Source organism: Erpetoichthys calabaricus, chromosome 5 (assembly GCF_900747795.2).
Source record: "Erpetoichthys calabaricus chromosome 5, fErpCal1.3, whole genome shotgun sequence".
Lineage (NCBI taxonomy): Eukaryota > Metazoa > Chordata > Cladistia > Polypteriformes > Polypteridae > Erpetoichthys > Erpetoichthys calabaricus.
In genome coordinates, this window is record NC_041398.2 from 134,699,444 (window position 1) to 134,715,971 (window position 16,528).

The 16,528-nt window shown below is 39.1% G+C and overlaps 1 protein-coding gene across 1 annotated transcript in view; it reads left to right on the forward strand.

Moving 5' to 3' along the window:
• Positions 1-16,528, forward strand: part of pdgfrl (platelet-derived growth factor receptor-like) — a 104,183-nt gene that overhangs the window by 18,409 nt on the left and 69,246 nt on the right. Inside the window, exons 2-3 of the mRNA XM_028802075.2 lie at positions 3,376-3,664; positions 9,726-9,877. Of these exons, the coding sequence (XP_028657908.1) occupies positions 3,376-3,664; positions 9,726-9,877 (441 nt within the window). The remainder of the gene's footprint in view (positions 1-3,375; positions 3,665-9,725; positions 9,878-16,528) is intronic.

Here is a 16,528-nt window from a genome sequence, read left to right on the forward strand (position 1 = left end):
TAAATGAAAGAGTAATAAAAATGCAGGCAAAAACAAACAATAACTTGGAATTGGTGGAACTTGGTGGAATTGAAGAGTCGCATAGTTTGGGGAAGGAACGATAATTATAGATCAATAAACCATAAGACAAAAAAAAAGTACACCATAGTCAGAAATTATCTTGAAGGCTATTTATTTGAATACAGTATTCAACATGGGTTGGTTTTAAAGAAGAGGATCTTGTCCCACAGTCATAGAACCTTTTTGAACTCCATGACTTTCATTTTTCACAAGGTTTATAAAATCACAAATCTAAGAGGTTGGACACTACTGATAGTGTGCCACCATCTTAAATACCATCAGGTCGATGATGTCATGTGCTTGGTCATCTGGCTGTCACATGATAGAAACGGGTTTGTTGCTCGTAACAACATTGGCTGCTGGAAAATACATAAATTGATGGCAACCATGAGAAGAAAGAAGACAGGAAATTGCAGCCCTAAAACATAAACAAAATAAAGATCAAAAATAACTTTATAATCAAAGTAAAAATGAAAGGACAAAATATGTGAAAAAATATATAGTGCACCTCAGAATCATAACAAAGAATATGTCCAAGAAATTGTGTTACTGCATTATTCTTCTTAGTTATAAAGGCTGGAGTGTTTGTATAATTTCAAGCAGTGTCTTCCTGAATCCTCCAATTAATACCCAAAGTGTCCTCTGAAAACATTCTTAAAGTGGATGATGTCACACACGTGCTCATGGGAGTCAGCTGAAGTGCTCAAAAAGGGATAATTCCATGGCAGACCAGGGGGCAGCAGAGTACACTGATCCCTCCTCTTTATCATCGTCAGACCATTCACAGGAATTTTCGCCTGGACTCAATGACTCCACTTCTGGTTCCGCCTTGATTATGTCACTTCCAATCTCGGGCCCGATATTATCACTTCCCCTGGACGAATTTATAATCGCCATGTTTGCCTGTTTGTTTGTTCTATTGTTGAACTGAAGTCTGTTGAGACCTGTTTCATTGAACCAAACTTTCAATTGTTGGCAGCCTATTTCATGTATACAGGTGACTTCTCTCAAACCTTTTCCTGTGTTTGTTGAATCCTTTCACAAAGAATAACACAATCTTCCTGCTGAGGACATCATAACAAAATATGTCAATTTTATGCATGGTAAGCCCCAAACTCAGCCCATACTAAACCTTGAATTCTGCCATCACATTTTGTTGGCAGCGGTGGGATCGACCAGGGGGCCCTGAAGACAACCAAAATGCAGATGGCCTGCTAATTGTTCCTGACCAACAGGGGCAGCACTAAACCTCAGTGGAGAGACAGAAAATACATGAAAATTCTATTTGTTTCATGAAACATATTAAAAAATTAGCAAACGTTGTTCATGCTAGCGCCCCTGCAGCGTCTCGCTATACATCTAATGAGCTGTGCTGGTGTCACAGTGAGGCTCTAGCGTCTAATATACAGTATGTGCAAGGCTTGAGTTTCCTCCTAGTGTAATAACTGATATGGGATATAACAGTATAACAGCTTTATCTTAGTACCAGTAGCGGCGCACTGCACGATAACATGCAATGAATACAGTTATCTTGAGCATTCATAGTTTTCATACTCTTCTTCTGTATGTTTAGCATTCGTTTGCTCAGAGGTTGATGCGCTTGCTGCTTCCTGAGCAGCTCTTCTTCTCTCCACCCAAGTGGCCCGCTTCTTCTCTTCTTTCGTTGAAACTGATTAAGTCAGTGTTTGTGTTGCAATTACTTAGTACGTTTTCTTTAATTTTTCACTTAAGCTGGCACTTAAGTCTTCAATCTGCCTCAAGAATGATTCAAGATATGAAGAGGTAGGGGAAGTGACGGCGAAGGTGGTAGGGATGAGAATGGTGTCCGTATGCATGCGCCGCACGGCCACCCTGCTGCCCGCTGCCAAGAGTTGATTCTACAATAAAATAAAATAAAAATAAAAAGAGGAATAACCTCGGAGGTCAATCATCACCCCGAAAGCAGATAGTAGATGTCACGTAGTATATGCGTACCAAATTTCAGGTCAATAGTTCAAACGGTTTGTGAGCTACAGGTGATTTAAAATCCTGGACAGACAAACGGACAGCCACGATAGCATATTATATATAAAGATGTGCACTTATTAATATAATTATTTCATGGCATTTTCCCTCCAGTAACTGAAAAATATACTGTTTGTAATAAATGCGAAAAGTAAAACTTTAAACATTATTATATTGTTGCCACACAAATTACTGGATACCAGGATAATTCAGGCTCTTACAACTCCTTTGTAACAACACACTTTTCATATGAGGTTTGTCAGAAAATCACTTTACCCGTTTTTTAATTTCCCGGGGTGAGATGTAAGTTTACAACAGTATATGAAGGATACATGAGGTGTTCAATAACAGCTATGAAGAGTAATATATACTGGACAAATCAAATTAATTCAAATTTCAAATGTCACACCCTTGATATTTTAATTTTCCTATCCTATTCCTTCCTTTATAGGCTACTTTTCTGAATTCCAACTCTTCAATTTAACATTTGCAATTTCAGAATTGCAGTAAAACAGCCCTTGTTTTTAAGCTACCTCACATACTGTACTGTAAGTGATCAGACTTCAGACTTTTTCTATTGTGTATTAATGCAGAATTAGTCATTGAATTTGACTACTCTGAGAACTTTTACCTGGAGACGGCATCCATTCAAATATGTGTTGTATGCTTTAGTCATATTTTTGTTATCATAATAATAAACATTATTTTGATATAAACAAAAACTCAAGTGGTTATAGGACTTTAGTGTCTGCTAATTAGTTTTCAGCAATTAAGAATACTGTTTCAGTAGCCCTCATAAAACCTCCCAATCAATACAGAAGTTTTGTAATACTAACTGTATGAATTTATTTTAGAGTGATGTGTCGATGGAGGTGTAGATGTGTGTAATGATGGTGGATGCATCCTGTCCAGTGCGGGTGAGATAGGCGTCACCTAGCAGTGACCATGAACTGGATACACTGGTGAGAAAATGAATGGTTGGATGGGTAAATGTGACCATGTTCATGAGGAGGATGGCTCCATTCATTTATTGTCCCTATGTATGGCTCTGTATTAAAAAACAATGTCTATCTAATAGTTAATAGATCATATTCTAAAAACATGCACAAGTCATGAACTTTTATCCTCAGCAAATTCTACAATATACAAAGATGACAATAATGAAAGGTTTTACATTGAAACCACAACAAGATTTTCCCATTTTTAAGTTTAAAATATGAGATTTTTCAATAACAGGTGGGATACCCAAAATACGGTACCAAAGTAAAAGCCCTGCTTTAATGAAATAATCAATTTTTTTTTATCATGCAGTTGATTGTCAACAAAATAAACGGGCCAAAGAAGCAGGAGAAAATAGAATCAGACCAACAAATAAGAAGCTGAAGCCTCGAGGACCTAAAGTTAAAGAGAAGGATTCGTCAACCTCTACAGGGAAGAACCAGTCCATCATGACACAAGTTTTGGACAAAGGTCGCTTCTTAAGACTGCTTGAAACTTTAAGTTTTAATGCAGGACAGAATCTTGAGCTGCGTTGCAAAGGGAACAAGATTGGGTGGGCCTACCCTCTTTACCTGGATACCTTCAAAGACTCCCGACTCAGGTACTACAAAGTTACTCGATTGCTTTTTTTACTTTTATGTACTGCTGGTTCTAAATAAATCTGTGTTCGGTCCAGTAGCAGACCTACTTTTTTGGGACCCTAAAGGGTTAACTGCTATGGGGGGGCCTCTTTGCATCCAGCAATGAGGTCTGGTTAGCCACTGTTCATAAAAACAGTAGGCTTAGGCTAATCTTGCCCTATTTCTCCTTTATTACTTGCCTTACTTTTCTAAATATAATGTTTATTTTTGAATAGGAGTAATTAAAATATTCTACCCTTATGAACATTCATTCATTTTGTTTTCCCATTGCTTATCAGTCCTAGCAGTGAGGCCCATATATCCCTTTCCCCAGCCACACTTGCCAACTTATCTTTTCGGATCTCAAGACGTTCACAGGCCATCTGGGAGATATAACCCTTCCAGCAAGCCCTGGGTCCTTATGAACATCCATCCATCCATTTTCCAACCCGCTGAATCCGAACACAGGGTCACGGGGGTCTGCTGGAGCCAATCCCAGCCAACACAGGGCACAAGGCAGGGAACCAATCCCGGGCAGGGTGCCAACCCACCGCAGGACACACACAAACACACCCACACACCAAGCACACACTAGGGCCAATTTAGAATCGCCAATCCACCTAACCTGCATGTCTTTGGACTGTGGGAGGAAACCGGAGCGCCCGGAGGAAACCCACGCAGACACGGGGAGAACATGCAAACTCCACGCAGGGAGGACCCGGGAAGCGAACCCAGGTCCCCAGGTCTCCCAACTGCGAGGCAGCAGCGCTACCCACTGTGCCATTGTGCCGCCCTCCTTATGAACACTTTATTGAAAATAATTCTTTTCTGGGTCGCTATCATGAGTGCTATCATGTTGGAAAGGCAGTCACAATGCTAACGTGAGTCACATGACTGGCTCCCCTTTCTAGTTACAACACAACATCTACTGTTTGTATCTACCAAAGGAGATATTTTGATTAGCTTTTCATTTTTACTGTATTTTAACTGTACATACTGTAAGTAAAATTGTTATTATCTATTGTAATAGTATTATATGTTTCTGCATTTTAAGGTTTTATGAGATTACTCATATAAATAAAAAGCTACCGAAATGTTTCCCTTTACAATAACCACATACAATGAAATATGTTTTCACTTTTTCGAATTATGGCTAGCCTGAGAGAAAGAATTTGAACAAAAAATTGAATTTCTGTCATAAATGTTAATGGTGTTTTAAATTATTCATAATTATTTTATATTAAACTAGGGGTCTCTGCCCCTTGCTTGCGTTGCTCGCCAATCCCTGGGGGCGGATGCTGGGCGCCTGCATTCTTGTGGCCGAGCCACTCAAAGGGCGTTGGGACGCTCCTCCATTAGAGAAAGTGATTGAATTAAAAGAGATGTTGTTATACAGAAGAGTATGCGGGGCATGGAAGGAAGAAGGTTCGGTCCTTAGGTATTATAGATAAAAAATCAGTTACTTGAGTATTTCCCTACAAGTGTCTATTTTTAAATACCAATGATGAATAATACGTAGTCAAAAGTAAAAGTAAATTACATTAATGCCTCATCAAAAACAATATTATGAATTACTTTATCCTCTAACTTACATTCTATAAATGTTGCTTTTTTGCATTTCTCTTCCCATATTGTTCGGGATATTTTTCTCTTTTTTATTCATTGGATTATACTCTTCTGCGGTGGGCTGGCGCCCTGCCTAGGGTTTGTTTCCTGCCTTGCGCCCTGTGTTGGCTGGGATTGGCTCCAGCAGACCCCCGTGACCCTGTAGTTAGGATATAGCGGGTTGGATAATGGATGGATGGATGGATGGATTATACTCTTTGTTCTTGATTTTTGTTATACAGCATGCAGCTCTTTTTTGTTCATTTTCTTTTTTTTGACGTACATTATCAACTCTTTGCCTCGCAGTTAGGAGACCCGGGTTCGCTTCCCGGGTCCTCCCTGCGTGGAGTTTGCATGTTCTCCCCGTGTCTGCGTGGGTTTCCTCCGGGCGCTCCGGTTTCCTCCCACATTCCAAAGACATGCAGGTTAGGTGGATTGGCGATTCTAAATTGGCCCTAGTGTGTGCTTGGTGTGTGGGTGTGTTTGTGTGTGTCCTGCGGTGGGTTGGCACCCTGCCCAGGATTGTTTCCTGCCTTGTGCCCTGTGTTGGCTGGGATTGGCTCCAGCAGACCCCCGTGACCCTGTGTTCGGATTCAGCGGGTTAGAACATGGATGGATGGATCATCAGCTCTTGCAGCTCTTTTTCTACCGCAATATAAAATTCAACATTCTTGAATAGATAATTTGTTTTTCTGCTTCGCCATTATAACCGACTGCATTGAAGGGCGAGTTAGCACTGAGAGTGTCACGGAGGTGTATGGAGAGAGGATGTGCGCAGTAGGAGTAATGATCGGGTGAGTGGTGTGGAGGCTGAATAACGTGGACACGACGGAAAACTTTTTTAATTTAGTAGAGAGATATATTTAGAATGAAGCATTTTTACTTTTAATGTTTTTTCGTTTACAGCTAATCTACATGACACTTTAATAACCATTTTGTTTTGAAGTTAACTATTATTTTGTATTGAATTACATTATATTATTAAAAGTCAAGCAAAATGACAGCTTTTATTGGCTAACTGAACACATTACAATATGTAAGCTTTTGAGGCAGCTCAGGCCCCTTCTCCAGGCAGAAGAAGCTCAGGACCCCTTACTCCCTGCTGGTGACCACCTAACTAAGGCAAATGGGCTGTCCGCATGTTCACTTCCTAAAACAGCACCACTTTCCCCACTAAGGAAATATCATTTGATATAAATATACAGTGGATTCAGAAAGTATTCAGCCCCCTTCACTCTCCACACACTTTGTGTTGAATATTTAATTTTAAAATGCATACATTTTCCATTTTTGCCCATCAGTCTACACTCAATAACCCATAATAACAAAGTAACATCATGTTTTCAGAAATGTATTAAAAATCAAAAATTCAAATCTCATTCTCAAATAATTGTTATATAAGTTTTCAGACTCTTATTTTGGGACTTTGAGTCTTCTTATGTAAGTTTCTATAAGCTTTTCACACCTGGATGTGGGTAGTTTATCCTGTTATTTTTGGCACATCCTCTCAAGCTGCATTAGATTGGATGGGAAGCGTTGTTAGACGTTCATCTTCAGGTATCTCTGCAGATGTTCTATGATGTTTAAGTCTGAGTCATTCAAGGATAGTCAGAGACTTGTCCTAAAATAACTTCAGTATTATCTTGGCTGCATGCTTTGGGTAATTGTCAAGCTGAAAGGTCTGAGGTCACGTGTACTCTGGAGCAGGCCTTCTGGCTGCATTCATCTTTCTCTCAGTTCTCACCAGTGTCCCTGTCCCTGTTTCTGAGATGCACCACAAATTATAATGCTGCCACAACCATACTTCACCATATGGATGGTATTAATCATATGACCTAGTCTTCAACAGGCATAGTGCTGACCCAAAGAGTTAAATTTTTGCCTCATTAGACCAGTGAATCTTTGTCTTCATGGTCCCAGAATCCAAGTGGGCTGTCATATGTCTTTTACAGAAGAGTGACTTCCAACTAGATGTCTGATGGATGGAATGTTGCTGAAATGCTTGTCCTTCCATCTTAGCAGAAGACTTCTGAATCTGTGCCAGAGTGATCACTGGGTTCTTGGTCAACTCCCTGACCAAGGCCCTTCTTGTTCAGTTAGTCTGTTTGGCTTGATGGCCAACTATAGGAAGAGTCCTGGTGGTTACAAAACTTGAGTTCTTCCACAATTGCCACCGTGCTCCTGGGAACACTCAAACCTTTAGAGATGTTTTTTTATTCCCTTGTCCCAATCTATGCCTCACCATAATTTGATCATATAGGTCTACAGAGAGTTCCTTGGACTTTATGTCTTGGCTTTTGTCGTGTCATGCAGTGAGAATTGTGGGACCTTATATAAACAGGTGCGTAACTTTCTAAACAATGTCCAGTCAATTCAATTGAGGTGGACTCCATTCAAGTTCAAGACACATCTCAAGGATAATTAAAGAGGATGCACCCGACCACAATTTAGAGTACCACAGCAAAGGGTCTGAGTACTTATAAGAATGACAGATTTCAGTTTATGATTTTTAATAATTTTGCATACCTTTTTGAAACCACATTTTCACTTTGTCATAATGGGTTAGTAAGTGTAGATGGACAAAAAAAACTACATTTAAAAATAAATCTACAACACAATACAGTGCAGAAAGTGAAATGGTCAGTATACTTTCTGAATCCTCTTTATACGTATACTATAGACCAGTGGTCTCAAACTCCGGTCCTGGGGACCCACTGTGGCTGCAGGTTTTTATTGCAACCAACTTCTGTTTTTTCATTGGACTCTTAGCCTAATTAAGTGAGTCATTATTTCCCAGTTTCTATGTTTTGGAGTCAATGTAGAAATTACAAACTAAGTAATAACTAATAAGCAGTTATATTGGGAATATGTAGTTTTTTAAAGTCGATAACAGTATTTTCAACCTACTTTTCATTCAACTTTTCCAGGTGTTCTGGTTATTTAATTGATTATTTACTAATTAGCGAGTCTGACACTGAAGTCGTTACAGCTTTCACCATCCTGGGTGTTTTCTCTGCTGATTGTTAATTGTCACTATTAGGGTCAAAAGAAGGGAGCAGACTACACAGGAAAAGGGAAAAATAAGAGGAAAACAACAAAAGAGAGTTAAGCATTTATAGCTTTAGAAAAAAACAGAAATATTTCTAAATGTCTTATAAATGTAAAAAAACATACTGTTGTGTTTTTCTGAATGCAGAATAAGAGAAGAGTAAAAAAAGACCAGCTAATTAAATGAGATCAGTTGTTATCGATTATTATCACTGATTGTGAATCTGGTTGGAACAAAAACCTGCAGCCACAGTGGGTCTCCAGGACTGAGTTTGGGAACCACTGCTATAGACTAGTGGTCTCAAAATCAGGTCCTGGAGGGCCGCACTGGCTGCAGGGTTTCATTCTAACCCTTTTCTTAATTGGTGATCAGCCTTTGCTGCTAATTAATTCATTTTAATTGACTTATTTTTTAAAGATTTGTTCCCCGAATTTCTTCATCGTTTCTCTGAATTGCTTCGTTTCTTTCCTTAAGTGGCACCCAAACAGAAATGAAATGTGAAGTGAGTCAACTAACAGAAGACCAACTAAGTCAGGGCCTCAAACTCTAACCAGTGGCTTCATTAGGTGCCGAGTCTTGTAATTAATTAAACCCGTTCTTTAATTCCGTGGCTTGTTGCGGCTCTCATTGTGCAATAGCAGACATTTCCAAAATTGTTGATTGTCTCTTTTCTAAGAGCAGAGTTAAAATGTTTTGGGGACCTGAGCAGATCAACCTTCCTGAGACCTTCATCTTTCTTTATTTTCAGATACTGTATGATGGTCATGTTTTGGTTCATTTTGTGTCTCATTATTGTTTGGCTGTTAATTAAGGAAAAAGAAACAATTATTGGTTCTGAGTCTTCAAGAGCAAGTCAATTACAATTAATTCAAAAGAAGTTAATTAGAAACAGAAACAGATCACTAATTAAGAAAAGGGTTAGACGGAAAACCTGCAGCCGCTGGGGCCCTCCAGGACTGGAGGTTGAGATCACTGCTATAGACCCATGTTTAGGCTTATTATAAGTAAAAAGGATTAGAAATTTTACTGTCAAGGATGTCTTGGGTTGGCCCAGCAGTCCGAGTATTGCTGATGCTGTGCTTTTCAATGTTTTAGCAGATTTATTTATATTTTTTTATTAACACCAGAAAGCCATTGGAGAAATTCAGTGCTGTCACTAGCCTTACACGTTTTCACAGTTCTGCAAGACTTTTACACAGCAACATCTGCATGTAATTTTAAGCTGACATTTCATAAAGAACAGAAGCATGTGCTATAATTCTGAATATGAGTACATTCAAGCCTAAGGTCCTGCCCTGTATATCAAAGTTGAAAGGGAAGGCATTCTGAATCGCCCATGGCAATGTCATTTTGCTAAACTGAATCTTCTTATTTTTATTTTTAATCAGCATTAAACAGCATGACAAATACAGTCAGCTAATTCTAACAGAAACCTTGACGGCGGACACAGGAGAATTCAGCTGCTGGAATTTGCTCTGCGATGGTTCAGAGTGCACCAAAGATGAGGAGAAATCAAGCAAAGTTTACATCTACTTCACGGGTAAACCTACAAATATTTCATACATTCCTTAATTAACAATGTGAGGAATCTGCCTCTTGATTAGCTTCTCCATACAAAAAAAATATTACTTGAGAGTGTGCATGTCCGAGCTAGAGACCAAGTGAGAGTTAATTCCTGGAAAATTCCATCATCTTCTGCCTGTACTTGTTTGAACAGTGTGAGAAATGTAAAGAGTATGTGAAAGTTGTATGTTCAGAGGGGAAATCTGTTAATGGGAAGGGAGTGAAATGAAAGCCTTTGTTTAATGTCAAGACTAATTGACATCCAGTTGTTGCCCTGGGTGGAATACTAGAAAAGGACATTATGTACTTAGGGCTGCTTGTAGAGCTCACATTGTCCTACAGACCACATAAAATTACCTGGAACACATTTAAATACTCAGCCTATCTTTATTTTATTCTGTATTTACTGATGCAAGTCATAGAGATATTGCAAGCTTAAAGTTCTCGCATGTGTTCTCGTAGCTTTAGGTACTCATCCACGGTTCAGTGTTCACAGTTTCAAATTTCATGGACACTTTATACGGTAGTTATCACTTTCATTTTCAGGGATGTCTGCAAAATCCCAAGGTGACCCCACAACTCCCATGGGAATTTGTACCGCATGAGAGTGTGCTGTAGGTATAGAACTGAGAAATAAAAGTGTTTTACTTCACGTGTTTCAGGAGCTCAATTAATCAATCAAATATAAAGCAAAATGAATCAATATGGCTAACACTTAAGTTAAGGACAGCACGTTATGAAATATTGCTTCCTGAAAAAATACAACATGCATTACCTACAAAAAGCATTTAACTAGTAAACATTCCTGAAATACACTTTATACACATGGTGGTGCTACCGGCTCATGGATATTGCATGCTGGGTTTGAATCTTACTCTGCAGTCACCGATTGTATAGAGTTGGCATGTTCTTCTTGTCTCAGTGGGTTTTCCTCCAGGTATTCCAGTTTTCTTTCCACATCCCCAAAGATGTTTATTACACTGATTGGTAATTTCAAATTGGCTCACTGTACATGTGTGCAGAAGAAGGCGTCCCGGCAAAGGACTAGGACTCTGCCCTGGACTTTTTCCCACAGTACATTGTATCCAGTGTTTCTGGAATAATGTCTTGTCTTCTGCAACCTTGAATTGGATATAGAAAGTTTGAGAATGTTACAACAAAAGTTATATAGTAAACTTTCTAAAATGTATGACATTGGAATTGGATGGGTTGGTCATTCACTGAGTAACATTACATGCTGTATGAGATCACAAGCTCAAAGGCCTATAAAGGCTTATAATGGATTCTACAGTTTTCTAGACAGGACTATTGGAAAGTCCTTGAAGGGGTTGAATATTCTATCCTAATTTTCCAAGGTGGATGGAAGCAGCAAAAAGCAACTGCCAGGGGTGCATATAAAATGTACTGTAGTTCTTATGGGATAAGCCAAGGGCACCAGTTGTCAGGGACTACTGGTTTGTTTATGTGCTTCCGGCTGACCCAAACTGAGAGTGTGCCTGGGTCTGTTTTAAAAACAGGTTCCTGTCCTCAATCAGTAAGTCTGAGTAATGGAAAGTATAGGAGTGAGAGCCTCTTTTGTGACTCACAGTTGGAGCTAAAGTTACTTAACAGCAGAAAGGTATCTGGACCCATACCAAGGAGGATATAGGAGTGTGTGTGCATGTGGCAGGATTCTGGCACTGAAGTAAGCCTGTGGTTGTAGAAGGTGAGAAGCATTTATTTATTATTTACAATAATTAAGACACAGGCAAGGCAGAATTATGTTTGTTTGAGCCTGAGGGAGGTCATGAACCTCCTTTGTTTGATTTTAGTACTTTATGCTGTTCCTGTCATACACAGACTCCAGAGTCTAGTTGACGTATTTTGTTAAAAGACCTAATTTCATGAACATTGGTCTGTGGTGGTGCTTATCCAAGGTATAGGCTCAGCCCAGTAGGGCCTATAAGGTCAACAAATCCAAAGATCCATTCCATGTCTAGCTGTAATCTTCTTAGAATTCTCAGCAGGTAAGTGGGCTCTCCTCTAGAAATTTTGGCTTTATCCCATAGTCTATAGACAAGTGGATAAGTTTGATTGGTGGCCCTACAAGGTTCTCACAAATGAAGTGAAAGATAAGCACGGCAGAAAGGAGCATTGCATACTCTCAGTAGTTAACAAGGCTGATTACATCACTGGACAAACTCTTTGTGATGTTCTCATAATCTCCTCGTCAGAATATAAGTTGACCCCTGCTTCTTTGTTTTCACCCCACATTTTCCAAACATGTTGACTGAGAACATGTAAACTGTCTAGGTGGGCCTTGTGAGAGACCAATTAGTTCCCCAAAACCCTGACCAAGAAAGAAAGCAAGTGTAGAAATTAGACAGATGGATTTTACATAAAATGTATTCAGATACTATATTTAGGTGCAGGACATTTTCATTCACTTTTTCTGAGCTTCCTAGCTTTCCCTAATCAGAAAGTGCAAGACATCTTCAGTAGTAGGCCTCTGGGCTCCATTGAGGCCTAATAACTCAAAATAAAAATCCATAAGGAGGCTTCTCAGTCTGCATAAGACCATCCAAAAAGGGTAAAGGCCTTAATATTCATAAACCTCAGGAGGGAAGATTGTAAACCAAAGAAAGCTCTTGGCCCCCCGAAGTGTTAAAGCCAATAGTTCTTTATATTCAAAGGATTTTTTTAACTAAAAGATGTTCAAGAAATAAAACAAAGACAAAATCAAAATTGAATTTAAAAAGGAATAGCTAAAAGGCAAACCAAACCAAGCAAAACTTGTCCACAATCCTACAAGTCGCATATCATCAGACAAAACCAAAAAATTCGTACGTGAGTGTCAGTAGGCTTTGTGCCCTAGGAGGCAGGTTACCCAAACTATTCTATAACATTTCAGCAATTATTTACCACTCTGATGCTGATCTTCCTGATCATAAAATAGGTCATTACAATAGCAATTGACGAGAAGAATTTGTAATTAATTGCAGAATTATGGTGTTTGCCATAATTCTCAAGATATTATCAAAAATTCATTTGAGGGTTCCTCCACAGTGCCTCTTTTTCTTTCACGATTTTGCCCAAAAACTAATCAGCTCATCTTCATCTCATAACAAGCTTAAATGTTGAGTTTGGTATTTTTTAGTCCTGCCGTTTTAGCTCTACACCGTCCTCAAGAAACTGATGCAAAAACACACACACAGAGAGACACACACCCATCATCAAGATATCAATGTTTTCAGTATCAGGGGACCCTAAAATGTTGAGATCCATTGAAAACCGAAGATTTAAATATTTGACAAATCTAAAGCTTGCGTTTCTCCCCCATAGACGATAGGCTATGGTGGGAGAGGCTGCAAAGTAAAAAAAAACATAACGAAAACATCAAAAAAGAAAGCACATACAAAATCAAAAATTCAAAAAGATTAGCCAAAATAGAGAGTTTGAAGCTAATGCCACAGTAGCCATTCTACTTCTGCTCTTCTCTTGTACTGTGTGAGCAAGGTGACAAATGTTTTGAGAGGGAATGGAATCAGAAAATGTTACAGAGAAGTTAGAATTCTCACAGGGGCCATAACCAGAAAGACTATAATTACATAAACAAATCTCAGGGCATGCAGCCAGAATCATAGTCAAAGAACTTAGTGGTAAGTTGTAAACCAAAAAGGATTCACATAGCCAATCCCAAGAACTACAAGACATGAACTGTAATCAGAGTGCAGAAACAGGGGTGTTAACCTTTAAAATATTACACTACTGATGTTACGATGCTATGATGTTCCACCTCTGGGACCCCCATCCCATTGTATCCTAGCAACCAGTGTCCAGCATGGAGAAGTCCGTAAGGAAAATATGACAACACCCTGTGAGAACTTGAACCATTTTCAACAATTTTAAAATAACAAGGAAAAAAGGGGAAAAAAATAATATAATTGAGATTCTTCAGCTTCAGAAACCCTGAAAATCTTCTTGAATTAATTTTCAGAAGCTAATACACAGTTGGAAAAATTAAAATTATAAGCAATATCATAACAGCCCAGTTGCAGTGTTGGGGGCCCTGCCCCGACGGGGTTCATAAACACTGAAAGGGGCATATAAACAAAGGATGATGATTCAAATGGAGACATAGAAAGTTTTTAAAAGAAGAGAACCAGAAAATGAGATGTTGTCAAAGATACACACAGAGATGAGAACCAAAGATCTAACCATATCCAAAAAGCATTAATCAAAAATAGTGGTCAAAAAGCAATGCCAAAAATCATATGCCTGAGAGAAAGAAAAGAAAGAATCACACTAGTTTTTTTTAGGAAGTTACCTCAAATTAAGATAGAAAATGACCAACAGTGTCAACCTTTTAACTTGTCAGTAATTGATTAAAGGTTGCGACCTCTGAGACCACAACCCAACAACCGAGAAACTCGATGGCAGGCTCGTAACATAGTAGCAACTGTAATTAACAAAATAGTGTCAAAATGGCACAAAATATTTTCAACAAGATCAGATGATTTTTTTTATGTAGAAAGCAAACAAATACTTGAAATGCTCAGAGTCCATACCCTCATAAGTGACGAATAAAGAGCAGAACATTTCTAAGGAAAGGCTATGAAAAATTTAGAACAAAACAAAATCATAACACCAATATTAATACAACAATTCTAACCAAATATTAATCAAGATGAAATATACTGTGTAATAGCTCCACGGACACTGTACAATGGCTGACCCTGAGCTCTGACCCCCAAAGGTCACACAAAAAGACAATTTCCCCTTGGGGATTAATACAGTTTACCAAATATAAAAAAACAAATCTATATATACTGCCCTAAAATATTAAAGGAACACTTTTTTAATCAGAGTATAGCATCAAGTCAATGAAACTTCTGAGATATTGATCTGGTCAGTTAAGTAGCAGAGGGGGTTGTTAATCAGTTCCAGCTGCTTTGGTGTTAATGAAATTAACAGGTGCACTAGAGGGGCAACAATGAGACGACCCCCAAAACAGGCATGGTTTAACAGGTGGAGGCCACTGACATTTTTCCCTCCTCATCTTTTCTGATTGTTTTTTCACTAGTTTTGTATTTGGATATGGTCAGTGTCACTACTGGTAGCATGAGGCGATACCTGGACCCTACAGAGGTTGCACAGGTAGTCCAACATTTCCAGGATGGCACATCAATACTTGCCATTGCCAGAAGGTTTGCTGTGTCTCCCAGCACAGTTTCAAGGGCATGGAGGAGATTCCAGGAGACAGGCAGTTACTCTTGGAGAGCTGGACAGGGCTGTAGAAGGTCCATAACCCATCACCAGGACTGGTATCTGCTCCTTTGGGTAAGGAGGAACAGGATGAGCATTGCCACAACTCTACAAAATGACCTCCAGCAGGCCACTGGTGTGAATGTCTCTGACGAAACAATCACAAACAGATTTCATGAGAGTGGCCTGAGGACCTGACGTACACTAGTGGGCCCTGTGCTCACTGCCTGGCACCGTGGAGCTTGATTGCCATTTGCCATAGAATGCCAGAATTGGCAGGTCCAACACTGGTGTCCTGTGCTTTTCACAGATGAGAGCAGGTTCACCCTGAGCACATGTGACAAACGTGAAAGGGTCTGGAGAAGCCTCGGAGAACTTTATGCTGCCTGTAACATTGTTCAGCATGACCGGTTTGGTGGTGGGTCAGTGATGGCCAGGGGAGGCATATCCATAGAGGGACACACAGACCTCTACAGACTAGACAGAGGCACCTTGACTGCCATTAGGTATCGGGGTGAAATCCTTGGACAATGCCCGGCCTCGTGGCGATAGTATGCAGGCAGTCCCTGGAGGATGATGGTATTGATACCACTGACTGGCCCCCACACTCACCCTGACCTAAATCCAATAGAACACCTCTGGGTCATTATGTTTTGGTCCATCTGATGCCACCAGGTTGCACCTCAGATTAAGTGATGCCCTGGTCCAGATCTGGCAGGAGATCCCCCAGAACACCATCCGCCGTCTCATTAGGAGCATGCTCCGATGTTGTCAGGCATGCATGCAAGCACATGGGGGCCGTACAAACTACTGAGTACGATTTGGAGTTGTTGCAATGAAATTTCGGCAAAATGGATTAGCTTCCTGCAAAATTTTTTCACTTTGATTTTCGGGGTGTCTTTGAATTCAGCCCTCTGTAGGTTGATAATTTTCATTTCCATCAAATGATGTGGCTTCCTTTTGTTTCTAACACATTACCCAGTCCTTATCAATATAGATATCCAATATGACATATTTCCAATTGAGATCTGATGTGTTTTCAAAGTGTTCCTTTAATTTCTTTGAGCAGTTTATATATGTACTAGCAAAATACCCGCGCTTCGCAGCGGAGAAGTAGTGTGTTAAAGAGGTTATGTAAACATATATATATACATAAACATATATACTTATATACACATATCTACATATACACATATCTACATATATACATATATATATATATCTACATATATACATATATATACATATCTACATATATACACATATATATATATATCTACATATATACATATATATATATATATATATACATATACACATCCACATATATATACAGATACATATACACACATGCATACATACATATATATATATATATATATAT